The 27,104-nt window shown below is 41.6% G+C and overlaps 2 protein-coding genes across 7 annotated transcripts in view; one reads left to right on the top strand and one right to left on the bottom strand.

Moving 5' to 3' along the window:
- CTPS2 (CTP synthase 2) overlaps positions 1-27,104 on the top strand; it is a 108,008-nt gene that overhangs the window by 39,264 nt on the left and 41,640 nt on the right. The gene's annotated exons all lie outside the window — the stretch shown is intronic.
- Positions 18,143-21,858, bottom strand: S100G (S100 calcium binding protein G). Its single transcript, XM_082609628.1, has 2 exons — positions 21,652-21,858; positions 18,143-18,379 (listed from the first exon to the last, which is right to left on the bottom strand). Exons 1-2 carry the CDS (start codon positions 21,784-21,786, stop codon positions 18,275-18,277), a joined length of 240 nt encoding a protein of 79 aa, XP_082465754.1. The 5' UTR covers positions 21,787-21,858; the 3' UTR covers positions 18,143-18,274.

Genomic DNA, 27,104 nt, shown 5'->3' with positions numbered 1-27,104 from the left:
TGGGCTTCTCATTGCGGTGGCTTCTCTTGTTGCGGAGCACGGGCTCTAGGCACATGGGCTTCAGTAGTTGTGGCTTGAGGGCTCTAGAGTGCAGGCTCAGTAGTTGGAGCGCACGGGCTTAGTTACTCCGTGGCACGTGGGATCTTCCTGGACCAGGGCTTGAACCCTGTGTCCCCTGCGTTGGCAGGCGGATACTTAACCACTGCATCACCAGGGAAGTCCACTTCCCTCATTTTTATAGCTTGCAATTCAGACTATAATGAATTGTAACTTCCCAGCCAGATGGCACTTTTAAGTCTTATGCTCAGAAGACTTAATACAAGTGAAGAGTTCTTTACAAGGCTTTAACAGAAACATATGTCCTGACTAATGGCTGAAATGGCTGTGCCAGGCGAACCTTGGGTTTTCTTTTAGAGAATACTTTGGGATAGGAAGTGATTTTACCAGTAGGTGCCACTGTTAGATAGCTTTGGCAAGGTTAATTCCTTGATGACTCTCCTTTACTCTTTGTGTTTGTGTGTTTGCATATTTTTAAGACATTTATACACAGGATAAAAAAGTTAAGCCCTACAGAAAAGGTATAAAACTGCCTCTCATGTGCCCCTATCTTACCTCAGTTCCCTTACCCAGAGGTGACTACCTTCATCCATTTCTTTTGTTATTCTTCCAAAGATTGTGTGTACAAATGCTTACCTGCAAACATATATGGACATATGTTCCCTTAAAAAAATACATATGCTACCATGCTTGAGACATCGTTCCCCTTGCTTTTTTTTTTTAATAAATTTATTTTATTTATTTACTTATTTTTGGCTGTGTTGGGTCTTTGTTGCTGTGCGCGAGCTTTCTCTAGTTGCGGCGAGCAGGTGCTGCTCTTCGTTGTGGTGTGCGGGCTTCTCATTGCGGTGGCTTCTCTTGTTGCGGAGCACAGGCTCTAGGCGCTCGGGCTTCAGTAGTTGTGGCTCTCAGGCTCTAGAGCGCAGGCTCCGTAGATGTGGCACATGGGCTTAGTTGCTCCTCGGCATGTGGTATCTTCCCGGACAAGGGCTCAAACCTGTGTCCCCTGCATTGGCAGACGGATTCTTAACCGCTGTGCCACCAGGGAAGCCCCCTCCTTGCTCTTTGTACTCGTCGCTCCACATCAGTGCACAGGGGTCTTCTACACACTTGCCTTGCTCTACACATCATTCTTTATTGAAACAGTCTCATATTGATGAATATTTTGGTTGTGTCCATTATTTGCTGCTTTAAATCATGCTGCAAATTAGTATGTGTACATGTGTTCTCATAGCGACACATACACACTTCTATGGGATGAATTCCTAGAAGGGGAATTGCGAAGTCAGAGGAATTGTGCGATTTACATTTTGATAGTTTCTATACTCATAAGTGAGATGAGAACAATAAAACCTAATTGCTACTGAACATATTTATGTCCTGCATTCAGTTTGTTGGAGAAAAATAGCCTTAAGAGCCACCATTTATGAGGATGGAGAGAAGTCTTACTGAAGGAAAAGACTAAGGTAATAGAATCACCAGGGAGCAGACACCAGGAAGCCTGGGGAATCACTTAAACTTGAGCAAATAGCAATGACTTACAGTGGGTATGGCCATTCTGGCCCTTCTCGCTAAAAAAGTAAATAGTTTTGGAAACCAGGAGCCTCCTAAAGGGTATATTTGCAGCTAAAATCTGTTTTATGGGTGTGGGGGAGAAAAATAATTTCCCTCTACTCTTCTGGATTCTTGGCTGAGACCCCTTGTAATAAAGGAATAACAGGGGAAAAACAAACAGAAGCTTAATAACATGGATACCTCCTGTATACCCAGGAAAACTGAGTAACTCCCAGAAATGGCCCAAGCCACCATCTTAAGTACCGTCTCCAGCTACAGAGAAAAGATGTTGGGGGTGGAGGTATTCATGGGAGGTTTTCAAGGCAAAGCACAGTAAACAAGGGTGAGTTTGTTATGCGGATTTAAGTCCCCGCCTTCTCCATTGAAAAGAGTTTCTAGAGATTTAGAGTCACCCTTCTCTTCCTGGTACAGAGAGGGAGACACCCTTACAAATGGAGATTTCCCTTATAAATGCAAATGTCTCTAACAAAAGGGTAACTTCTGTTCTGTTTTAGAGCTTCTCCTATGTCTCCTGTTTCTTAAAAATAATCAGCCCAGGATAATCTTTATGCCAAAGAGGCATATTTTGTGTGTGGGGGGCAAATTCTGCTCCCCTTCGTGGGCCATCGTGGCCCTCCTTTGGCATACATGATTAATCTTATGGTTGCTTATTAAATCAATAGATATACTGGCATACAGCACAGATATCTAAGAGGGGGCGTCTCTTATGCACATAAAAGGAGAAATAGTTTTTTTTCTAAGAGTGAAGGTAGAGCCTTTCTGAGTCTGGAAGTACCAGGAGAGAGTGAGTAAAATTTATTTTATTGTGCCATTTCTCTGCTTGATCCACAAGGTGAAATAGAAGGCTCTGGAACTTTGCAGAATATTTAGGTTCTACAGCAAGTCTGACTTTCTGGCCTGCTTTAAAGCAGCTTCACGTGCCTTCTAGATGATGTGTACCAGGAGCACAGCTGTAGCTGGCTTGTATTCTGACTCTGTATCAATCACATGGCTGCTGCTGACAGCCTTGACCTTGAATTTGGCTTCAGATCTCTCCAGTTCATGTGGAGGATAGCTCATGGCATTGTAGAGTTTATATTTAGAATGTTTTTGGCTTTTGAGATATATATAGGAAGAATGATCTCAATCTGATGTTTAGGTATGTGGATATGCATAATTTTTAGCATTTCTTTTCTGTTTACTGAAAATTATAACTTAAAAATATGAATTTACATTAGATATGGAAACAGAATCTGAAAACAGAATCCATGTTCCACATTCAAACACATCAACACAGACTGGTGTCAACTAAAAAAATAATACAGGAGGCTGCAAATAGGAAAAGAGTTCATCTGGAATCTTAAGAATTGTAATTTGGGGGAATTCCCTGCCAGTGGTTAGAACTCCACGCTTCCACTGCCGGGGGGGGGGGGGGGGGGGGGGGGCCGGGTTCGATCCCTGGTCGGGGAACTAAGATCCCACAAGCCCCGCTGCATGGCCAAAAAAACCCATAACCTTCCAGGCAACTTTTATAAATTTGAAGACTGCTTTAATTTAGAACATTGTAGTAAGCATTTCCCAACTAACAAAATGATCTTAAAGAAGTCATTTGGAGCTTAGTTTGGGCTAAAGAACTTTTTTCTCATAAAAGCAGCTGTGAGCAAGACAGCTGTACTGTGGGTAAAATAGCTTTTTATGGACCAGTGTGGGAGACTAATAGTCACTTAATCCTGTCTCTGTGGGGACCATAGGTTCAGAGTTGATATCAGGCTGTTACTGGAGTCTATGTTTTAAAAGGAGTCAGCACAGCTGGGAGTAAGCCCCCATTAGTGAATAAGGGTAGCCCATAATTTTAACAATAACTGAATGACTAAATGAGTACTTCAAAGCTAATGTATTTGAAAGCTTTTATACCTTTAGCTCAATGGGAAATGCCTTAGGAATAGGTATTTCAACAACTTGAAAGATTTTTTCTTTTTTGCAGTAGAAATAGCTGGATTCTAGTGGAAAGAGATTATTAAGAAAAAACTCACTGTGCATTTGGCACTCGTCCACTTAAGTGCAGTCCTAAATGTAGTGTATTACAAATGAGCAGCTGCCACAACCCTGCTTGCACGCAGTTTAGTTGGAGACACAGGACACAGATGCCTGAGACATACAACCAAATGTGTGGCAGTATGTGAGTACGCCCTCAGTAATGCTACCAGCTCTGACAACCAGGACTTCTGCCATGAGAGAATGTTCTGGATCTGTGCCATCCTTTATGGCAGCCACGAGCCACATGGGGCTGTGGAGCACTTGAAATTTAGCTAGGGTGGCTAAGGAACTGAATTTTATTTTTTTATTTTTATTTTATTTATTTAGTTAGTTAGTTTTGGGTCCCTCCCTGTCTCTTCCAGCTTCTCATTGCTCCGAGAAACCCTTAGCTTCCTTGGCTACTTCACTCTTCTTTTTTTGCATTTTTCAATTTAATTTATTTTTTTATACAACAGGTTCTTACTAGTCATCAGTTTTATACACATCAGTGTATACATGTCAATCCCAATCGCCCAATTCATCACACCACCATCCCCAGCCCCCTGCCGCTTTCCCCCCTTGGTGTCCATAGATTTGTTCTCTACATCTCTGTCTCAGTTTCTGCCCTGCAAACCGGTTCATCTGTACCATTTTGCTAGGTTCCACATATATGCGTTAATATACGATATTTGTTTTTCTCTTTCTGACTTCACTCTGTACGACAGTCGCTAGGTTGATCCACATCTCAACAAATGACCCAACTTCGTTCCTTTTTAATGGCCGAGTAATATTCCATTGTATATACGTACCACATCTTCTTTATCCATTCGTCTGTCGGTGGGCATTTACGTTGCTTCCATGACCTGGCTATTGTAAATAGTGCTGCAATGAACATTGGGGTGCATGTGTCATTTTGAATTATGATTTTCCCTGGGTATATGCCCAGTAGTGGGATTGCTGGATCATATGGTAATTCTATTTTTTGTGTTTTAAGGAACCTCTGTACTGTTCTCCATAGTGGCTGTATCAATTTACATTCCCACCAACAGTGCAAGAGGGTTCCCTTTTCTCCACACCCTCTCCAGCATTTGTTGTTTGTAGATTTTCTGATGCTGCCCATTCTAACTGGTGTGAGGTGATACCTCATTGTAGTTTTGATTTGCATTTCTCTTAATAATTAGTGATGTTGAGCAGCTTTTCATGTGCTTCTTGGCCATCTGTATGTCTTCTTTGGAGAAATGTCTATTTAGGACTTCAGTCCATTTTTGGATCGGGTTGTTTGTTTTTTAATATTGAGCTGCATGAGCTGTTTATATATTTTGGAGATTAATCCTTTATCCATTGCATCGTTTGTGAATATTTTCTCCCATTCTGAGGGTTGTCTTTTCGTCTTGTTTATGGTTTCCTTTGCTGTGCAAAAGCTTTGAAGTTTCATTAGGTCCCATTTGTTTATTTTTGTTTTTATTTCCATTACTCTAGGAGGTGGATCAAAACAGATCTTGCTGTGATTTATGTCAAAGAGTGTTCTTCCTATGTTTTCCTCTAAGAGTTTTATAGTGTCTGGTCTTACATTTAGGTCTCGAATCCATTTTGAGTTTATTTTTGTGTATGGTGTTAGGGAGTGTTCTAATTTCATTCTTTTACATGTAGCTGTCCAGTTTTCCCAGCACCATTTATTGAAGAGGCTGTCTTTTCTCCACTGTATATTGTTGCCTCCTTTGTCATAGATTAGTTGACCATAGGTGCGTGGATTTATCTCTGGGCTTTCTATCTTGTTCCATGGATCTATGTTTCTGTTTTTGTGCCAGTACCATATTGTCTCCATTACTGTAGCTTTATACTATAGTCTGAAGTCAGGGAGTCTGATTCCTCCAACTCCGTTTTTATCCTTCAAGACTGTTTTGGCTATTCAGTGTCTTTTGTGTCTCCATACAAATTTTAAGATGATTTGTTCTAGTTCCGTAAAAAACGCCATTGGTAATTTGATAGGGATTGCATTGAATCTGTAGATTGCTTTGGGTAGTATGGTCGTTTTCACAATATTGATTCTTCCAATCCAAGAACATGGTATATCTCTCCATATGTTGCTATCATCTTTAATTTCTTTCATTAGTGTCTTATAGTTTTCTGCATACAGGTCTTTTGTCTCCCTAGGTAGGTTTTTTTTTTTTTTTTTTTTTTTTTTCCGTACGCGGGCCTCTCACTGTTGTGGCCTCTCCCGTTGCGGAGCACAGGCTCCGGATGCGCAGGCTCAGCGGCCATGGCTCACGGGCCCAGCCGCTCCGCGGCATATGGGATCCTCCCAGACCGGGGCACGAACCCGTATCCCCTGCATCGGCAGGCGGACTCTCAACCACTGCGCCACCAGGGAGGCCCCCTAGGTAGGTTTATTCCTAGGTATTTTATTCTTTTTGTCGCAGTGGTAAATGGGAGTGTTTCCTAAATTTCTCTTTCAGATTTTTCATCATTAGTGTATACGAATGCAAGAGATTTCTGTGCATTAATTTTGTATCCTGCAACTTTACCAAATTCATTGATTAGCTCTAGTAGTTTTCTGGTGGCATCTTTAGGATTCTCTATGTATAGTATCATGTCATCTGCAAACAGTGACAGTTTTACTTCTTCTTTTCCAGTTTGGATTCCTTTTATTTCTTTTTCTTCTCTGATTGCCATGGCTAGGACTTCCAAAACTATGTTGAATAATAGTGGTGAGAGTGGACATCCTTGTCTTGTTCCTGATCTTAGAGGAAACGCTTTCAGTTTTTCACCGTTGAGAATGATGTTTACTGTGGGTTTGTCGTATATGGCCTTTATTATGTTGAGGTAGATTCCCTCTATGCCCACTTTCTGGAGCGTTTTTATCATAACTGGGTGTTGAATTTTGTCAAAAGCTTTTTCTGCATCTATTGAGATGATCATATGGTTTTTATTCTTCAATTTGCTAATATGGTGTATCACATTGATTGATTTGCATCTGTTGAAGAATCCTTGCATCCCTGGGATAAATTCCACTTGATCATGGTGTATGCTCCTTTTAATGTGTTGTGGGATTCTGTTTGGTAGTATTTTGTTGAGGATTTTTGCATCCATATTCATCAGTGATAGTGGTCTGTAATTTTCTATTTTTGTAGTATCTTTGTCTGGTTTTGGTATCAGGGTGATGGTGGCCTCATAGAATGAGTTTGGGAGTGTTCCTTCCTCTGCAAGGTTTTGGAAGAGTTTGAGAAGGATGGGTGTTAGCTCTTCTCTAAATGTTTGATAGAATTCACCTGTGAAGGCATCTGATCCTGGACTTTTGTTGGAAGATTTTCAATCACAGTTCCAACTTCATTACTTGTGATTGGTCTGTTCGTATTTTCTATTTCTTCCTGGTTCAGTCCTGGAAGGTTATACCTTTCTAAGAATTTGTCCATTTCTTCCAGGTTGTCCATTTTATTGGCATAGAGTTGCTTTTAGTAATCTCTTAGGATGCTTTGTATCTCTGCAGTGTCTGTTGTAACTTCTCCTTTTTCATTTTGATTTCTGTTGATTTGAGTCCTCTCCCTCTTTTTCTTGATGAGTCTGGCTAATGGTTTATCAATTTTGTTTATCTTCTCAAACAACAAGCTTTTAGTTTTATTGATCTTTGCTACTGTTTTCTTTGTTTCTATTTCATTTATTTCTGCTCTGATCTTTATGATTTCTTTCCTTCTGCTAACTTTGGGGTTTTTTGGTTCTTCTTTCCCTACACCTTTAGGTGTAAGGTTAGATTGTTTATTTGAGATGTTTGTTGTTTCTTGAGGTAGGCTTGTATAGCTATAAACTTCCCTCTTAGAACTGCTTTTGCTGCATCCCATAGGTTTTGGATCGCTATGTTTTCATTGTCATTTGTCTCTAGGTATTTTTTGATTTCCTCTTTGATTTCTTCAGTGATGTCTTGGTTAATTAGTAATGTATTGTTTAGTCTCCATGTGTTGTGTTTTTTATGGTTTTTTTCCCTGTAATTCATTTCTAATCTCATAGCGTTGTGGTCAGAAAAGATGCTTGATATGATTTCAGTTTTCTTAAATTTACTGAGGCTTGATTTGTGACCCAGGATGTGATCTATCCTGGAGAATGTTCTGTGCGCACTTGAGAAGAAAGTGTAATCTGCTGTTTTTGGATGGAATGTCCTATAAATATCAGTTAAACCTATCTGGTCTATTGTGTCATTTAAAGCTTCTGTTTCCTTCTTTATTTTCATTTAGGATGATCTGTCCATTGAGGTGTTAAAGTCCCCACTATTATTGTGTTACTGTCGATTTCCTCTTTTATAGCTGTTAGCAGTTGCCTTATGTATTGAAGTGCTCCTATTTTGGGTGCATATATATTTATAGTTGTTATATCTTCTTCTTGGATTGATCCCTTGATCATTATGTAGTGTCTTTCCTTGTCTCTTGTCACATTCTTTATTTTAAAGTCTATTTTATCTGATATGAGTATTGCTACTCCAGCTTTCTTTTGATTTCCATTTGCATGGAATATATTTTTCCATCCCCTCGCTTTCAGTCTGTATGTGTCCCTAGGTCTGAAGTGGGTCTCTTGTAGAGAGCATATATATGGGTCTTGTTTTTGTATCCATTCAGCAGGCCTGTGTCTTTTGGTTGGAGCATTTAATCCATTCATGTTTAAGGTAATTATTGATATGCATGTTCCTTTGAACATTTTCTTAATTGTTTTGGGTTTGTTTTTGTAGGTCCTTTTCTTCTCTTGTGTTTCCCACTTAGAGAAGTTCCTTTAGCATTTGTTGTAGAGCCGGTTTGGTGGTGCGGAATTCTCTTAGCTTTTGCTTGTCTCTAAAGCTTTTGATTTCTCCATCGAATCTGAATGCGATCCTTGCCAGGTAGAGTAGTCTTGGTTGTAGGTTCTTCCCTTTCATCACTTTAAGTATATCATTCCAATCCCTTCTGGCTTGTAGAGTTTCTGCTGAGAAATCAGCTGTTAACCTTATGGCAGTTCCCTTGAATGTTATTTGTCATTTTTCCCTTGCTGCTTTCAATAATTTTTGTCTTTAATTTTTGCCAATTTGATTACTATGTGTCTCGGCATGTTTCTCCTTGGGTTTATCCTGTGTGGGACTCTCTGTGCTTCCTGGACTTGGGTGGCTATTTCTTTTCCCATGTTAGGGAAATTTTTGACTATAATCTCTTCAAACATTTTCTTGGGTCCTTTCTCTCTCTCTTCTCCTTCTGGGACCCCTGTAATGCAAATGTTGTTGCGTTTAATGTTGTCCCAGAGGTCTCTTAGGCTATCTTCATTTCTTTTCATTCTTTTTTCTTTATTCTGTTCCGCAGCAGTGAATTCCACCATCTGTCTTCCAGGTCACTTATCCGTTCTTCTGCCTCAGTTATTCTGCTATTGATTCTTTCTAGTATAGTTTTCATTTCAGTTATTGTATTGTTCATCTCTGTTTGTTTGTTCTTTAATTCTTCTAGGTCTTTGTTAAACATTTCTTGCATCTTCTTGCTCTTTGCCTCCATTTTTTTTCCAAGGTCCTGTATCATCTTCACTATCATTATTCTGAATTCTTTGTCTGGAAGGTTGCCTATCTCCACTTCATTTAGTTGTTTTTCTGGGGTTTTATCTTGTTCCTTCATCTGATACATAGCCCTCTACCTTGTCACCTTTTCTGTCTTTCTGTGAATGTGGTTTTTGTTCCACAGGCTGCAGGATTGTAGTTCTCCTTGCTTCTGCTGTCTGCCCTCTGGTGGATGAGGCTATCTAAGAGGCTTGTGCAAATTTCCTGATGGGAGGGACCGGTGGTGGGTAGAGCTGGCTGTTGCTCTGGTGGGCAGAGCTCATTAAAACTTTAATCCTCTTCACTGCTGATGGGTGGGGCTGGGTTCCCTCCCTGTTGGTTGTTTGGCATGAGGGGACCCAACACTGGAACCTACCCGGGCTATTTGGTGGGGCTAATGGTGGCCTCTGGGAGGGCTCACGCCAAGGAGTACTTCCCAGAACTTCTGCTGCCAGTGTCCTCCTCATGGTGAGACACAGCACCCCCCGCCTCTGCAGGAGACCGTCCAACACTAGCAGGTAGGTCTGGTTCAGTCTCCTATGGGGTCACTGCTCCTTCCCTTGGGTCCTGATGTGCACACTACTTTGTGTGTGCCATCCAAGAGTGGAGTCTCTGTTTCCCCCAGTCCTCTCAAAGTCCTGTAGTCAAATCCCGCTAGCCTTCAAAGTCTGATTCTGTAGGAATTCCTCCTCCTGTTGCCGGACCCCCAGGTTAGGAAGCCTGACGTGGGGTCAGAACCTTCACCCCAGTGGGTAGACTTCTGTGGTATAAGTGTTCTCCAGTCTGTGAGTCACCCACCCAGCAGTTATGGGATTTGATGTTATTGTGATTGCGCCCCTCCTACCATCTCATTGTGGCTTCTCCTTTGTCTTTGGATGTGGGGTATCTTTTTTGGTGAGTTCCAGTGTCTTCCTGTCGATGATTGTTCAGCAGTTAGTTGTGATTCTGGTGTTCTCGCGTGAGGGAGTGAGAGCGTGTCCTTCTCCTCTGCCATCTTGGTTCAGGGCCTACTTCACTCTTATCTCTATCACCCTGGTCACATTGCTTCCTCCTCTTCCTATGTCTCTGTGTCTTCTCTTCTGTGAAGGAAGTGAATTTTAAATTTAATTTAATTTTTTAAAAAATTTATTTAATTAGTTTATTTTTGGCTGCATTGGGTCCTTGCTCCTGTGCACGGGCTTTCTCTAGTTGCGGTGATCAGGGGATACCCTTTTTTGCGGTGCTTGGGCTTCTCATTGTGGTGGCTTCTCTTGTTGCGGAGCTCCGGCTCTAGGCACGCGGGCTTCAGCAGTTGTGGCACGTGGGCTCAGTAGTTGTGGCTCGTGGTCTCTAGAGCGCAGGCTCAGTAGTTGTGGTGCACAGGCTTAGTGACTCTGCGGCATGTGGGATCTTCCTGGCCCAGGGCTTGAACCTGTGTCCCCTGCACTGGCAGGTGAATTCTTAAACACTCTGCCACCAGGGAAGTCCCTAAATTTTATTTAATTTTAATTGATTTTAATGTCAATAGCCACCTAGTGTAGTGGCCAAGGTATTGCACAGCACAGGTAGACCTTGGATACTTAAGAATTCGGGGTCCGGGGTGGTGAGAGGGGGGAAATACTGTGGGTTACAGTAAGAAGGGAAGATTGTGAGACTCTTGGAGAGTTCATTTAAAAGAGGGGAGGCTTATGGTAGGCTGGAATGTCCAAGATTTGGTCATAAAATAGTGTGGCCGAAGCACATCTCTCCTGTACAGAAGTGGAAGGAAATAAAGGAGATTGGTGTGAATTTGTAGAGGTCCTTGAGTGTCAGTGTCAAAATTAATGCTGAAGGATCAGGGAATGAGTAAGATAATACCTGCCAACCTTGACATATTATGTAATTGATAAATACTGTACTTGTTACTGAAGACTTTTCAATAGAAATGGGTGTTTTAGGAGGATTCACTTGGCATAGGAGACAGAGGGATGAGAGGGGAGAAAAGACTTCAGGCAGTGTGCAAATCTGCATCACAGTCTTGCCCTTATTGACTGTGCTTTTCCTAGTCACCTCCCATAACTGACTCTACCCACCTTCAACATCCTCTTGTCTGGGCTGAAGTTGGTATTTAAGGTTAGGGTTTTGGCCATTTTGGTGAGTTACTCAGTTTTCCTGGGTCTCTCCCATGTATACATGTTATTAAACTTTGATTTTGTCTTGTTAATCTGTCTCATGTCAATTTAACTGTTAGACCAGCCAGAAGACCTTATAAGGGTAGAGGAAAGTGTCTTCCTTCTTAACAACATGATGTTTATTTGTTGTGTTTCCTCTCTTTTTCAATGCCCAGTGCTGCCCCTTCTCTGCACGTTGTATTCAACGTTGCTTCTACAAATCCCAGTTGAAATACTACTTCTTAGATTAAGCCTTTCCCTCACCTGATCTCAAAATCACTGACTTAGGATCTGAGAGGTCTGACAATTTGTATCTCTTATGGCATCTTGTATAATACCTTGCCTGTAGTAGGTGCTTTATGTATGTTGGAATTGAAAGAGATAGTGTATATTTACTTTATGAGAGGCGGATTGAGATCGAAAACATAGGCGAAAATGGGAAGCTAACATGACCTAAACATTAGAACTCAAGAAAGCACATACAACAAAACATAAAACTCCAAGCTATAGACTAATGTTGGTTATTAATAAAGATGTAAAAACCTTAAATAAAATATTAGAATGTCTAATTTAATAGTGTTAAGGGATAATCAGTCATGAATGGATAGTGTGTTTATCCTGGGAATTAAATTGATTAACACATCATATTGTTCAAACAAAAGAGTGAACCCCCGTATCACCATAGACACTCAATAGGCAGCGTACAGTATCTACACCCTGGTGCTCACAATCTCATAACAAACTTGACAGGGTGCTTCAAACAAGAGAAAGAATATCTTTTACAAAACAGTACCCAACCATAAACTCAGTGGGAGAATAAAGATCTTCCCTGACTTATGATGGGGTTATGTCCTGAATATGGGAAGTCAATGCATTTAATACGCCTAACCTACCGAACATCATAGTTTAGCCTAGCCTACCTTAAATGTGCTCAGAACACTTACATTAGCCCACAGTTGGGAAGAACCATCTCACACAAAGCCTATTTCATAATAAAGTGTTAAAAATCTCATGAAATTGTTACTGAACCAAACTTGGGTCCACCTGCCTGATGCACAGCAAAGCCAGTCTGCTGACATCGGGTTCTGGTGAAGGACGGGACAGCGTTTATTGCAGGGTGCCAAACAAGGAGAATGTGCAGCTAGTGCTCAAAAGACCCAAACTCCCTGATGGCTTTTAGGCAAGGGTTTTTAAAGGCAGCATTATGGGAGAGGGTCGTAAGGTGCCTGATCAGCTCATGGACATTCTTTCTGATTGGTTGGTGGTGAGGTAACAGGGTGATGTTTCAGGAATCTCAATCATCAGTCTTCTGGTTCCAACCAGTCTGGGGTCTGTGTGCTTGTGGTCAGCATGTAGTCAACATCTTCCACTTAGTTTCTGCAGAACAACTCAAAGATATGTGTCAGATTGTTGTCTATATCCCTTCAGGAGGAACTAGGAGTCCTGTGACTCTATTGTTTAAGCTATTAGTACTTTTCTTGTTTGATTGCTTTCCTTTGTTTCTGCATTTTCCACTTCTCTAATCATTAACTGGGTCTGCTCTTTGGAACCTGGGGAAAGCCTAGGAGACAAAAGCTTTTTCTACAAACAAGCAACAGGAGACAAGGAGGGGCTTGTACCCAGGAGGGCCTCGCAGGGTCCTGCTCTGTTTTATAATTTATTGAATACTGTACTGAAAGTGAAAAACAGAATGGTTGTCTGGGTGCAGAATGGTTGTACGTGTATCAGTTGTTTCCCCTCGTGATTGCACGGCTGACGGGGAGTTGTGGCTGCCGCTGCCCAGCATCACGAGAGGATCATATTGCATATCTCAAGCTCAGGAGGAGATCAAAATTCAAAAATTGAAGTACAGTTTCTACTAAATGCACATTGCTTTTGTACCATCTTAAAGCTGAAAAATGGAAAGTTGAAGCATTGTAATTTGGGTACCATCTGTAGTGGGGGATTCCTATAAAAACCAGAAATAATAAAAGATACGTACTGTTGCGATTAATGAAGTAGTTAAAATGAGACTGATGAATGCTGTCTGGGGAGTGAAGTTGGTGCTCTCCTGCCTGTTTGTAGCAATATGAATCAATACAACCTTTTGGAAGTCAACTAGGTGGTCTCTTTCACAAAGCATAAAAATATTCATACCCTCTGACTCAGACATTTACTTCTCCGAAATTCTCCTAAGGAGTCTGATATGTTGACAAAGAAGTGAACAGGTATTCAGTATAACATTAGTTAGAAGAATCAGAAAATGACAGTAATTTAGATGCCCCACAATGGGGAAATAGTTGAGACCACTAAGGGGTATCCCTACAGTGGAATATAATGTCATTAGAAATGTTTAAGGCTTTTGATGCTATGAGAATGGTCTTGTATGAATTAGAATGATACAGATTGTGTTTAAACATTCCGTCATGGTATATAAAAATCTCCTTTGTTTCTTGATGGAAGGGTTAGAACTCATTTTTCTTTTTTCCTGGTTACATTTCTGAGTGTTTGAAATAGGTTCCAATGCACTTCCCAAAATTTAGGTGGTTGTATCTTCTGACTGTTCCAAATAAGAAAGAGGTTGAAAAGAGGCTCATTATGAAAAGCAACAATATGGTATTTTACAAATGTTTTCTTTTTATTTAAAATTTTCTTTTATTCTTTTTGATGGGACACACATTTACAGGGTTGAAAAACCAAAAATGTACCATAAAATATGAAGTGAGAAGTGGCTTTCACACCTCTGTCCCTCATCTGCCCAGTCCTTTCCTTGAAACCGAGCAAGGGGTTGAGTGCTCGCTGCTCAGAAAGCCAAACTCTGACAGCGGGTATTTGCAGCAAAGTAAGGGCTTATTGCAGGGTGCCAAGCAAGGGAGTGGGAGGTGAGCCTCAGATCCCCTCCAATTTGGTCTTCGAGTTAACGGGGTTTTTAAAGGGGAAGGACAAAGAAGGTGGGGCTAATCATTGTCTTGTGACATTTGTTAATCGCAGTTTCAAGAGTCAGGATGCCTAAGGTTATGAGTCTTTGGCCAGGTTGTCCATGACCTGGGGAGGGGGGCGGTCTGTTAGCTCATCTTGCCCTGGAGAAACAACCTGAGTGTGTTAAGGATGTTATTGACAAGAGCACTTTTAGCCCTCTGGCTCTGGTTGATCATTGTTCAGTTAGCACAGGATTGAGGTCAGAGGGGATGAGAAAGGGGAAAAAGGTTTTAATAGAGAGGTTAATCATAAACTCGGCAGGGGAATTCAGTTTTAGGGGGACTCGCTTTCATACTAACATGTGACCACTGATGCTAGTTTTGATTTTGGACACAGGCGTCAGTAAGCAGCAGCTTGCAGCAAGCAGCAACGAGCAGTAGCTGGAAGCAAGATCTTAGTTCCCGGACTGGGTGTCCTAACCACTGGACCACAGAGGCCAGCAGCTAGGGCCTGGGTCCCTAGTTCTTGCCTGCCTTGTCAAGAAAGAATTCAGGCGAGGAGGCAGAAGGTAAAGAGAAAAGTAAAAAGTTTACTGGAAAAGCAGAGTACATGCGGAAAGAAGCACAGGCGAACTCAGTGAGAGAGTCGCAAGAGTCGCGCCTTTGGGAAGTTTAAACCCTTTATGAGGGGGCAGTCTTCCAGGTCTTTGTCTTCTTCTTGGCCAATCGTATTGTTTTGACCCCATGGCTAATTTGTCTCTGGACCTTCCCCTGGGTGTACATGCACCTCTCAGTCAAGATGGCTATCATCGCAAAGGCCTCTGGGAGGGAGGTAGCAGGACTTACTATGGTCTGGCATCTCCTGCCTTTTTAACCCTGTGAAGGCTTTTGTGCATGCGTAGTGTCTCCCTTGCCCCAAGGATGGGAAATGTATGACCTCTCGATCTTTTAACAGGGTTTAGCCCCTCTCTGTCTCTGCCATAAAAGTGTCCGGTGTCCGGTTATCTACCCTGTTCCTGTTTCTTATATCAAGGTGCAGATCTCGAAATATAGACAGGAGTCCGGTCATAAATATGCAGTCCTGGAGCCCTTTTGTCTCTTGCCCCAGGAAATGTAAACTGGGGGCTGGCAATGAATGTCCGGCCTGGAGCTCATCTTCTTCTCACCCCAGGAGGTGTGAACAGGAGGCCAGTTGTAAATGCCTAGCCTGGAGCCCACCTATCTCCTGCCTCACTTTCTTCTGTGTCCTTTCAGAGATTTTTTTTTTTTAGCTCATGTTCAAGCAAATTTAAATATATGACCTCCCCCCACCTTGTCCTCAAGTCACTATCTACTGCCTAACTCATTTATGCCTGGCCCACTTTGGGCCACCCTGGCTGGCCTTGTTCTAGATTCTTACATCACCAGGACTTGCCTGTCTGAGATGCAACTCCTCAGCCTATGGACAGCCCCCTGCCCGCTCTATGGGTTGTTGGGGAGGAAGACATTTTCCTCTACCCTTCTAGGTTCTTCTGGCTGGTCTAAGAATTAAATGGACATGAGACAGATTAACAGGAGAAAATCACACAAAAATTGAATAACATGAATACATGGGAGAGAAGGCTTTCACCTTGAATACCATCTCTGGCTAAAGACAAAAGAGGGTGTGGACAGTGGGGAGTCAGTTATGGGAGGTGACCAGGAAAAGCATGGTAAACAAGGGTGAGCTTTTCATGCAGATGTAAGCCTTTGCCTTCTCCATTGATAAGTTTCTAGAGATTTGGTCATCCTCCTCTTCTTGGTACAGTCAAGGAGACACCCTTACAAATGGAGATTTTCCTTATGCATGTAAATGTTTCTTACAAAAGGGTAACTTCTACTTGGTTTTCAGCGTTTCTCCCATGTCTGCTGTTTCTTAGAAAATAACCAGCTTAAAAGAATTAATATGCCAAAGAGACATAGGGGGGCAAATTCTGCTCCCCTACAGGGTGAACGAGGTGGGGAGTGGGTGTGTGCCCACCTTGGAGTGCCTTCAAGTGCACAGTTGAAGCTACTGGGAAAATTACATTAGCCAACTTGACTGACATACCCAGCACACACTTCAAATATGTTAGGTTAAAAAAACTGACTCAAAGGCAGTACTTTTCAGGCAGTGATTCTCAGCTTGAGAGTAAGGTCATAGCAGAATCTTCAGGAGGGCTTGTGTAGTTTTAAAACCATTCAATGTTGTCATTTCCTACATTTTGAAAGTGAAGATAATCCCATATCTTTCTGATGTCAACTACAGAAAGTAAAGTGTGGCAATTTTGGCTCTAGAGCATGAGTTAAAAATAAAAACATCGAAGAACATTGTTCAAAGGCATGCACTATTGCTCCCAATGTTACCCAAAAACTGGGTTCACCTCTTCATGGGTGTTGAGCCAAAAGATGCAACCAAGCCAAAGCATGGGAGGAGGAAGGATCTATTACTTGCAGCAAGTAAGGAGAACACCAGGGATCGTTCTCAAAGCAGTGTCTCCCTGAAAACTGGGGAAGTTTTAAGCTAAGGGTACATGCGTATTCACGAAGGGGCTTGGGTGGTTCACACAATCCAAGCTTTAGTTGACTGAAGTCACAAGGGTCAGAAAAGGTCAACATTATCATCCCTTAGGTTCCAGTTGATCTGGTGGTTGAGTGCTTCAGGCTAGTCTTTACTGCTGAAACAGAACTGGGGGTCTTTACAACTGATATATTATCTTTGCTCTTGTTACTTCTCTTGCCTGATAAGTCATTTGTTCCTACATTGTTTCCTTAAGGTCATTAATTACTGAGACCTGTTCAAGGACAAGCATTATGGCCAGGCTTAGATCACAAAATGGCTTAGGCCAAAAATGTGTTCTCTTATGTCAAGAAAACCAGCCATGCCTGGTTTTCTTTCTCTGGGGACGTGCTACCCTATGTGCTTACACCACAGGGGTTAAAATTGCTTTTGAGGGGCGGTGGTGGGTCAAAAAACCATCTTATACCATGTCTAAAGCGCAGATATGAATGTGGTACATAAACAGGTATACACAAAATATATGTGGAATTAAAATTTTGTTGGAGGGGCAACTGGGAAAAAAGTGTCTAACAAGGCTCATTAGGAAAGTGATAATGAACAGAAAGGTTGAGATGCTGGCCAAAGGGAATGGGTGCAGCACTGATGATTTGTGGGTGTTTCCGAGGAGGGGAGAGTGGTGGTCAGGATAAAGACCTGGCTTCCAGGGCACTGCTGTGGTGGGCTGCCGTGGCCAACTTAGACTGATTTGACTTTGCCATTTTTACTGTCTGGTAAGGGGCAGAAGAAAGTTACTCCTCTCCCACGCTCCTCCCTCTCCCCGCCCCCCTCCACAGCTGGATTCAACTAGTAGAACTTGAGGACTAGCTGTTTCTCAGATACCCAGCATCCCAGCACCGCAGGATGCCAGAGCTGGAGGGCCCTATGCCTTCCTGTCCCTTTTATTTTCCATGTCACATACTAGAACCAAGGCCGTCCCCTCAATGATGGAATGGAACTGACTCTCTGGACATACATTCCTTTTGCTCCCCCAAAGGGTCATTGATTCAAGAGGCACAGCCGATGCTGGGAGATAACTTTAAAGACAAGTGTCTGTTTTGTGAAGTCTGTTTCTCCATAGCTATTGACTAGAGTGAAATACGAGTTGATGCTGGGAATGATGTGAGCCCTGCGTGGCTGCGGAGGGAGAGCAGGGAGGGGGTTATTCTGGTGGACGAGTGGAAGGAGGGAGTTGGTTTGACTCGTCAGAATTCTTTCCAACTCTCCGCCACCATCTTTGTGGTCTTGGTCAAGATCATGGAACTATTCTGGGCCTTTTTTTTTTTCTTTATAAATCTATAAATTAGGTGCATCAAATTAAGGTTACTTTCAAATCTAGTAAGCTACAGGGGTCAGTACTTGACAAGGTGAGACATGTCTAAGGATTTCTTTATTCAGTAATTAGACCTCACTGCTTGATCATTACAATTGCAAAGAATTAAGTGGAGACAATGGTGGTTTCGTACAGAATAGGGCCACATCCCAGGCACTCTTCTTCCGGTTCTTAGAATCATCTGTTTTGTTTTTTCCTTCACTGGGATATCTTTTTTATTAACGCCTGGAATTCTTCGAAACTAACTTCTCCATCTCCATTCCTGTCCAGTTCTTGAAAGAGGTCATCTAGGGTGCTTGGACCCTGGTTTTAGACAAAAAGGATGGGATAGAAGAGAGGAGAGAAAATGATTCAGTTACTGCTGCACATTCTCCGAAATTAGAGACACTGGGTCTGCGTTCCTAGAAGGCAGCCGAGTTTTCAGTCACATGTTACTGATAGGGATGAAAAAACTAACTTTAGTTGTATTGCTTCATGTCACAGAACTGACTACCCTTTTTTTAAAAAAAACTATATCATACATTTATTATTTTAAAATTGATAATGTGTATTTTAAAATAATTGGTTTCCTATGTAAACTAAATCTAAATCATTCTTTTGAGAAGTCCCAGGGCTTTACTTGACTGCCAAGGGGCCCTGCTCCAAGGTTTCCTTGGTAACTGGTTTGGCATCCAGCCCCAGAGCTGGACCAGCATGTGATCCTAGGCTTGCCATGGACCAGCCCCATGCCAAAGCTTTTCCTTAGCCTGTGCAGTTCTCCCAGCTGCCGTGTGCGGGAGATCCACTTTACAGATGAGGAAACTGAGGCTTTGAGACACCCGCTGACTTGCTCAGGGCCCCCAGCTGGTAAGTAGAGGGCTTGGGGTTCAAACACTGACTCCAGAGCTCAACCCCTTAATTAGCAACCACCCTAGTTTTTTCCCAAACCCCGGGTTGCAGCCCACTGCTACGCTATGCAGGATGACTTTGGCTCAGTGGTTCTCACACTTTGGCATGCGTCAGAATCACCAGGTGGGCTTGCTGACCTTAGTAAACCCAAACTGATGGGTGGTCCTACTCCCAGAGCTTCCGATTGACTAGGCTTGGGGTAGGACCTGAGAATCTGTATTTCCAACAGGTTCCTGGGCGGTGTTGATGCTGCTGGTCCAGGACTGACTACTCAGAGAACCACTGCTTGTTACATCAGATCATGTTCAGCTCAACTCCCTTTTGACTACTGGTGTTCCTGTAGTGAATTAAGCAGAATTAATTTTTGTCTCTGCTGTAGGGGTGGAAAAATTTCCCTTCCTCCCTTCTGGGTTCTTTGGCTGGTCTATTAATTAAATTGACATAGACAGATCAACAGGAGAAAAACAAGTTTAATTACATAGGTACAGGGTTCCCCATAAAAATGTGATACCCAAAGGGCAGCCAGGTAACTGAGGCTTATATAACATCCTGGGCTAAGGCTACAAAAGGAAGGAAGGCCATTCAGAGGTAGGCAGAGATGTTTGGAAAACAAAAGTTTGGCCTGTTCTACAGATAAATTTCTTAGGAAAAAAGGAATCTCTAGCAAGAGCTCTCTTCCTGGTAAAAGAAGAGCTCTCTTTGCAGTGTAAATTTAGGCAGTTGAGTGGGAGGTAAAGAGCTTTCCCTGAATCTTTGGGTTTTGATTTTTTTTAGTTCCAAGTAATCTTCATGCTAAAGTGGCATATTTCAGGGAGACTTGTTCTGAGCCCCTCCACTGCCGTAAAACTCAAATCTTAAAGCCATCAGAACTCTGACTTTCAGGTTAGGAGTCTCTGTGGCAAAATAGTACCCAGGAAACCTATTGAAATAACAGTTTAGTTTATAAGTCAGCTTCGAAAAATTTTTTTTAATTGTGGTAAAAAACACATAAGATAACATTCCCCATCTTAACTATTTTTAAGTATACGGTTCAGTAATATTAAGTATGTTCACACTGTTGTGCAACAAATCTCTACATCAAGGTATGATTTAGTCCCTAAGATTCCTGTAAAGACACTGGCACTCAGCTATGCTCACAAGACCAAACTGTGTTAGTTACTTAGCATCTGTTTTCTAAATACCAAGCACTGTTTTCCTGAAGCATTTGCTAGATTCTAAACCATACAAGGTGATGTGATGTAAACAGAGTATAGCTTAGAAAACCTTAGAAATCCATATGGAAATATAATCAGTACATGACTTGATAAGTAGATTTTTCACAACTTACCATTAGTCTTCCTACCTTTAACCAAATTAGAAAAGTCATATGTGCTTTTTATAGGAAATACATAAAATATAGAAAAATACAGAAAAAATCACCCATCTTACCTTATTTAAAAACAACTTGTTTGAATAGATTGCCTAGGCTTTCCTGTCAGATTATTATTTTTCTTCTTTTTCTTATTATTTTCTATTATTCCTATTATTATTTTTCTTCCTTTTGGAAAAATTTAAGAGTTTTTTTAAAAGTTGAATCTTTCTCAGAAACACTGGTTTTTATTTTTATTAGAAAGTCTCTTTTTCTGCTAGTACCTTTAACTTTTCAAGTTATTTCACATTTTAACTATAAGACAATATCGATTACAAGGTCATTGAATTCAGCTACTTCACTTTTTAGTACTAAAAACAGAAACCTCAACAACTAAAACTAGAAACCTTCTCACATGTCATATTGACAGAAGGGACATCTCTGGTTAAAAACTGAGAACCAAATTCTGAAGTTAGAGCTAAGTAGGGACCAAGTCAAATGTAACAGGTAGTTGCACAGTTGCTTCCATTTTGAAGATGGTTTTTAGTTCCAAGGGAAACAAACTGTATTGGAGCAAAGAGAATCAACCTTTCCCTATCCCTTATTGCCTCTAGATGCATTTTGATTTTGATAACTCTGGGATGGTTTTGGTCAGAAACTTTATGGCTGAGGAAATGTAATCCTTTCCTGAAAGTTGTTTAGAAACCTGTGGTTGCTCATCAGCACAAATTTAGGTGCTTAACACAAATTAACACAAATGTAAATGCTTTTGAAATAGAAATGGGTGTCGCCAGAGGGCAATTTATCAGCATGAAGCCGGTTTTCTTAACAGACTGCCAAGTAAGTGTTGGTCTAGTTGAGAGATCCTGCCTATAACAGTGGAGCACATCCAAGTCCAGCTCCTATAACCGTACAGGCCTCGTTGTTTTCCTAAAGCCTGGCACAGGGGTGCTGAATCCAGGCTGAAGGCCTTAGTGTGTTTGCTTGGCAACCTGCGGGTCTTCCAGGCCTAGCTAGGTAAGAGTGCGATCATGGCTTCTGTTTCCTATGGCTGGTCCCGGGGAGTTCTGTGTCAAGGCTGTGGGCAATAGAAGGCGTAGTCCGTGTTTTCTAGGAGCTTGCCTTCTGAAATGTGGCCTGCCCTCAGGGGAGGAAAGCACACATTCAAGCGCCCTCCCTCCGGTGATGCCTATGCCTGGGCTGCTGGGCGCTCTGCCTGAGATGGAGCTCTGATCCGTATCGTCGCGGACCTCAGCCTCTGGCCGTGTCCTTTCCTCTCTTCTCCCCTCCCTTCCCACCATCGCCGCCCCATCAGCGGGCTCTGTCGTGGTATACTCACTTTCAGTAAACTGGGGAATTCAGTCTGAATCAATAGCTTCAGCTCCTCCTTCGACAGCTGGTTTGGATCACCTTCTTTGGCTGCATATTTTTCAAAAATCCTCTTCAGTTCTTCAGGAAGCTTGTTTGTACTCATTTTGGTGTCCTGTAAATTGAGAAAGAAATGAACTTACCAAAAAGCTGAAGTACTTTATACTGATGATTGCCAGCAGGAGTTGAGTGCTTTTGGGCTGTTTCCTAGGCATAGGTGAGAGAGAATAAAGAAAAGGGGAGAGGGGAAGATAAAGAGGAGGAGGAGGAGAGAGGGGGCAGGAACTGTGGGAATCACAATGTACCAGTGACTGAAAACGTGTTTTAAAAATAATCATCGGGGGCCTCCCTGGTGGCGCAGTGGTTGAGAGTCCGCCTGCCGATGCAGGGGATGCGGGTTCGTGCCCCGGTCTGGGAGGATCCCATATGCCGCGGAGCGGCTGGGCCCGTGAGCCATGGCCGCTGGGCCTGCGCGTCCGGAGCCTGTGCTCCGCAGCGGGAGAGGCCACAACAGTGAGAGGCCCGCATACCGCAAAAAGAAAAAAAAAAAAAAAAAAAAAAAAAAAATAATCATCGGGCTTCCCTGGTGGCGCAGTGGTTGAGAGTCCGCCTGCCAATGCAGGAGACACGGGTTCGTGCCCCGGTCCGGGAAGATCCCACATGCCACGGAGCGGCTGGGCCCGTGAGCCATGGCCGCTGAGCCTGCGCGTCCGGAGCCTGTGCTCCGCAACGGGAGAGGCCACAGCAGTGAGAGGCCCGCGTACCACAAAAAAATTAAAAAAAAAAAATCATCTTAGATAGGTTGTTAAATGTCTGTTTTTGGAGTACATCTGTTAGAAGATAGTCTTTGGAGCCAAATACTTTTACTAGTAATTATGACATTTTTCACATTTTAGGTACCTGCTCTGCATGCTGTAGGCTGTGGTCTTGAAGAAACCTGACCACAGCTTCTAGCCTCTTAAGTTACTGGTAATATCTTTAGGTGGCACAAACCCACTTTTTCTCTAGACCGTGATCTTTCACACCATTCTGAAAGGAAGCAGAAGCAGCTACAGGCAGTACTAAAATCACACTTACCTGGTCGTCCAGCAGTGAGGCAGCTGGAAGAATCAAATAGGAGTGTGAGAAGCTGAGCAGGATCCTGTGACTTTTATAGTCTTTACAGCTACACCACCCTGATTATGAAATTTTCCTTTTGTTTGCCATTTAAGGGTAATTATTAATGATTTTTGAAACCCAAGCCTAAGACTGCATGAGCTTCATAATTAAGCGCAAGATCCAATAAAGGGCCACCTCAACAGTTGCTTAATGGTTCAGAGTCCCAAGTATAAGCTTGGATTCTTTACCCCTTAGATTATATTTTCCCTACAATGTGGAACTAGGATATTTGCTCACTGTTCACATTTCAGAAAGCTCAAATATGGAGGGTTGGTTTTTTTCAATTTAGTTGCATATTTAGGCTTGAAAACAATAATTTTCTGCACATCAAGAAAAAAATGCTGAAATAGATAATCAAATACTACATAGTTTAAAGAATTGCCTTATAGCCTTGGAAGTCCCTCTGATGTTTTGTACATATAAGGTGGTTAAATTTTTTTTTAAATAAACATCCACTTTTTAAAATTAATTAATTAATTAATTAGGCTGTGTTGGGTCTTAGTTGCTGCGCGCGGGCTTTTCTCTAGTTGCGGCGAGTGGGGGCTACTCTTCGTTGCGGTGCAGTCTTATTGCGGTGGCTTCTCTTGTTGCGGAACATGGGCTCTAGGTGCGCGGGCTTCAGTAGTTGTGGCATGCGGGCTTAGTAGTTGTGGCTTGTGGGGTTTAGAGTGCTGGCTCAGTACTTGTGGCGCACGGGCTTGGTTGCTCTGCGGCATGTGGGATCTTCCCAGACCAGGGCTCGAACCTGTGTCCCCTGCATTGGCAGGTGGATTCTTAACCACTGTGCCACCAGGGAAGTCCCTAGGTGGTTAAATTTTTGAATAACTGAATGAATGAATAAAATATCATTGAGAAGCAGGTTTAAGAAGTCGGGGGAAGATACACAATAATTTGTGGTTTCATTTGGCAAAGCAAGATTGCCAAATAGCATGGTCATTTTTCAACTTTTTCATTATTTGTTGTTCCCATATGTGCTTTTTATTTCTTTTCCTTGCCAAATCTATTTTGTTAATCATTCTAAAAACTCGTGAAAATACTTGACTTACTTTTATTCAATTGGAATTACTTCAAACTTTTGGAACTGCCAGGATTTAAAATTGGAGACTAAATTTATTTCTCTTAGAAAGAGTTCCATGAAAGAATTAGGACATTTCCTGGGAACATTGATCCAACTGTAACTCACAAAAGGGGTTTCCAGATCAACTTTAAAAGCACTTATCAGCTTTTAAATACTTGTATATGTCCACACTTTTGATGGACCTTTTCTATATTTAGTTTTCTATGGCCCTTTGTTATATTGCAGACAAATTCAGGATTAAAATATTGAACTGTATTTCTCTCTGAGGCTTTTCAGTTCTAAAATTCTAGGACCTTATTTGGAGAACAAATGTGAAATCTTACATATAGAGTTCCTTAAAAGCTGCCACCAATCCCGAGTCCTGATCATTCCATGCACCTTAACTGTCTTGTGTATGTTATTCTCGCTTTTATTGCAGATTATTTGACATTGGTATGCATCAGTACTGACTATGTATTAACTCACTTCTTAGAGAAAAGATAGGCCTTTTGCTTTTAGCTGTAAGATTTACACAAAAATGTTCTGATTTGGCAATGTATTTTAATGTATTTTAATCAAGATTTCCTCTTAGAGGAAAACATAGGCAGAACATTCTATGACATAAATCACAGCAAGATCCTTTTTGACCCACCTCCTAGAGTAATGGAAATAAAGACAAAAATAAACACATGGGACCTAATGAAACTTCAAAGCTTTTGCACAGCAAAGGAAACCATAAACAAGACCAAAAGACAACCCTCAGAATGGGAGAAAATATTTGCAAATGAAGCAACTGACAAAGGATTAATCTCCAAAATTTATAAGCAGCTCATGCAGCTCAATAACAAAAAAACAAACAACCCAATCCAAAAATGGGCAGAAGACCTAAATAGACATTTCTCCACAGAAGATATACAGACTGCCAACAAACACATGAAAGGATGCTCAACATCTTTACTCATTAGAGAAATGCAAATCAAAACTACAATGAGATATCATCTCACACCAGTCAGAATGGCCATCATCAAAAAATCTAGAAACAATAAATGCTGGAGAGGGTGTGGAAAAAAGGGAACACTCTTGCACTGCTGGTGGGAATGTGAATTGGTACAGCCACTATGGAGAACGGTATGGAGGTTCCTTAAAAAACTACAAATAGAACTACCATATGACCCAGCAATCCCACTACTGGGCATATACCCTGAGAAAACCATAATCCGAAAAGAGTCATGTACCAAAATGTTCATAGCAGCCCTATTTACAATAGCCCGGAGATGGAAACAACCTAAGTGTCCATCACCGGATGAATGGATAAAGAAGATGTGGCACATATATACAATGGACTATTACTCAGCCGTAAAAAGAAACGAAATTGAGCTATTTGTAATGAGGTGGATGGACCTAGAGTCTGTCATACAGAGTGAAGTAAGTCAGAAAGAGAAAGACAAATACTGTATGCTGACACATATATATGGAATTTAAGGGAAAAAAATGTCATGAAGAACATAGGGGTAAGACAGGAATAAAGACACAGATCTACTAGAGAATGGACTTGAGGATATGGGGAGGGGGAAGGGTAAGCTGTGACAAAGCGAAAGAGCGGCATGGACATATATACACTACCAAATGTAAGGTAGATAGCTAGTGGGAAGCAGCCGCATAGCACAGGGAGATCAGCTCGGTGCTTTGTGACCGCCTGGAGGGGTGGGATAGGGAGGGCGGGAGGGAGACGCAAAAGGGAAGGGATATGGGAACATATGTATATGTATAACTGATTAAATTTGTTAATTAAAAAAATTAAAATATATATATATATATATAAACAATACTCAAAAAAAAAGTTTTTATTTTCCCTATTTGAGTATTGCTTTGTTCTTTAATTCATTTAGATTTTTATGTATTTAGAATTATCCTACTGTAAAGCATCATTAAATATGATCAGATACAAAAAAAAATGTTCTGATTTGGCAATGTATTTTAATCAAGATTTTCGAGAATTTCTCGGGTTTTTATAATTATGCTCTGTCTTACCTGGGAGGAAGGAGGCTTTTGTTGAACAGTCATGAAAATATCTTTTTCTGCCAACACCTTTTTAAAAAAATTTCAAATCTACAGAAAATTTGCAGAAAGAGTCAATGAATACCAACCCACCTTTCGCCCAGATTCACTAATCGGTAACATTTCCACATTTGCTTTCTCTTTTTATGGATGACCCCCCAACCCCAACCATTTGAGAATCAGTTACAGACATCCAGACACTAACCCCCTAAATACCTCAGCATCTTATCTCATAAGGACAAGGACATTCTCTTACACAACCACAATGCCATTATCACAGCCCATATTCACATCTCCCCAGTTGTTGAAATAGCATCTTAAATTATCTGTTCTCTCAAATTACCACTTGTGAGCTAAAATCAACATGGCAGTTGTTTTATTTCTTGAGTCTATTTAAGAAATGATTTTAATAACTATATGTGATCTTAATAACAATATAATATATAACTATATGATTTTAACAAGTATATATTGTATGAGATAATATATGTTGTATACAACACATGAAATGTATATATGAACACACGTGTGTGTGAGCATGTGTGTATATAAAATGAACTCTAAGAAAAACATTTGGAACAGTATTGGTTAACAGTCTTTTAGGCTACAAATCTCTAGATTCAAGGGAAGACCTCTGATTAAAACAGGCCCAGTGCTGCTGCTTGTTGTCAGAACTTAGGCTTGTGGTAAACACTAACAGAATGGGAAAAACACCCTGTTGGTCCTCTTATATTTTCACTTGCTCACCTCTGCAAGTCACATCTCTCGTCTCTTATTTTTCTCTTTACCTGTGGACTCAAGCGTGAGGGTAAACCTGCAGTGGGAAACATGAAATCCACCAATAGATACTCTCATGAAACATTAACTAAAAATATATGGAGATGGGCGATAAATACAGGGTGTGTTCAAAAGAGTGCATTTTGAAACCAGAGAAAGGGGAAAAAATGACAGGCACAAGATGGGTAATGGAAAAATGGAGAGGCAAAGGTTATTTTGCCTCACCGTTGAATTGCTTGATCTTTGGACAGACTTCAGTTTTCCCTAGGAAAGCCAAGAGTAACTTATTTTACAAGCTTGGGGTACCACAGGTCTCCGTGGCCGGGTTACTGTGCTCGAAGGCCACAGCAGCAGCGCCTCAAAAAGCACCTCGG

Source organism: Mesoplodon mirus (assembly GCF_964341445.2).
Source record: "Mesoplodon mirus genome assembly, chromosome: X".
Taxonomy (NCBI): domain Eukaryota; kingdom Metazoa; phylum Chordata; class Mammalia; order Artiodactyla; family Ziphiidae; genus Mesoplodon; species Mesoplodon mirus.
Note: the sequence above shows the minus strand (reverse complement) of the source record. Positions and strands in the feature narration are given on the sequence as shown.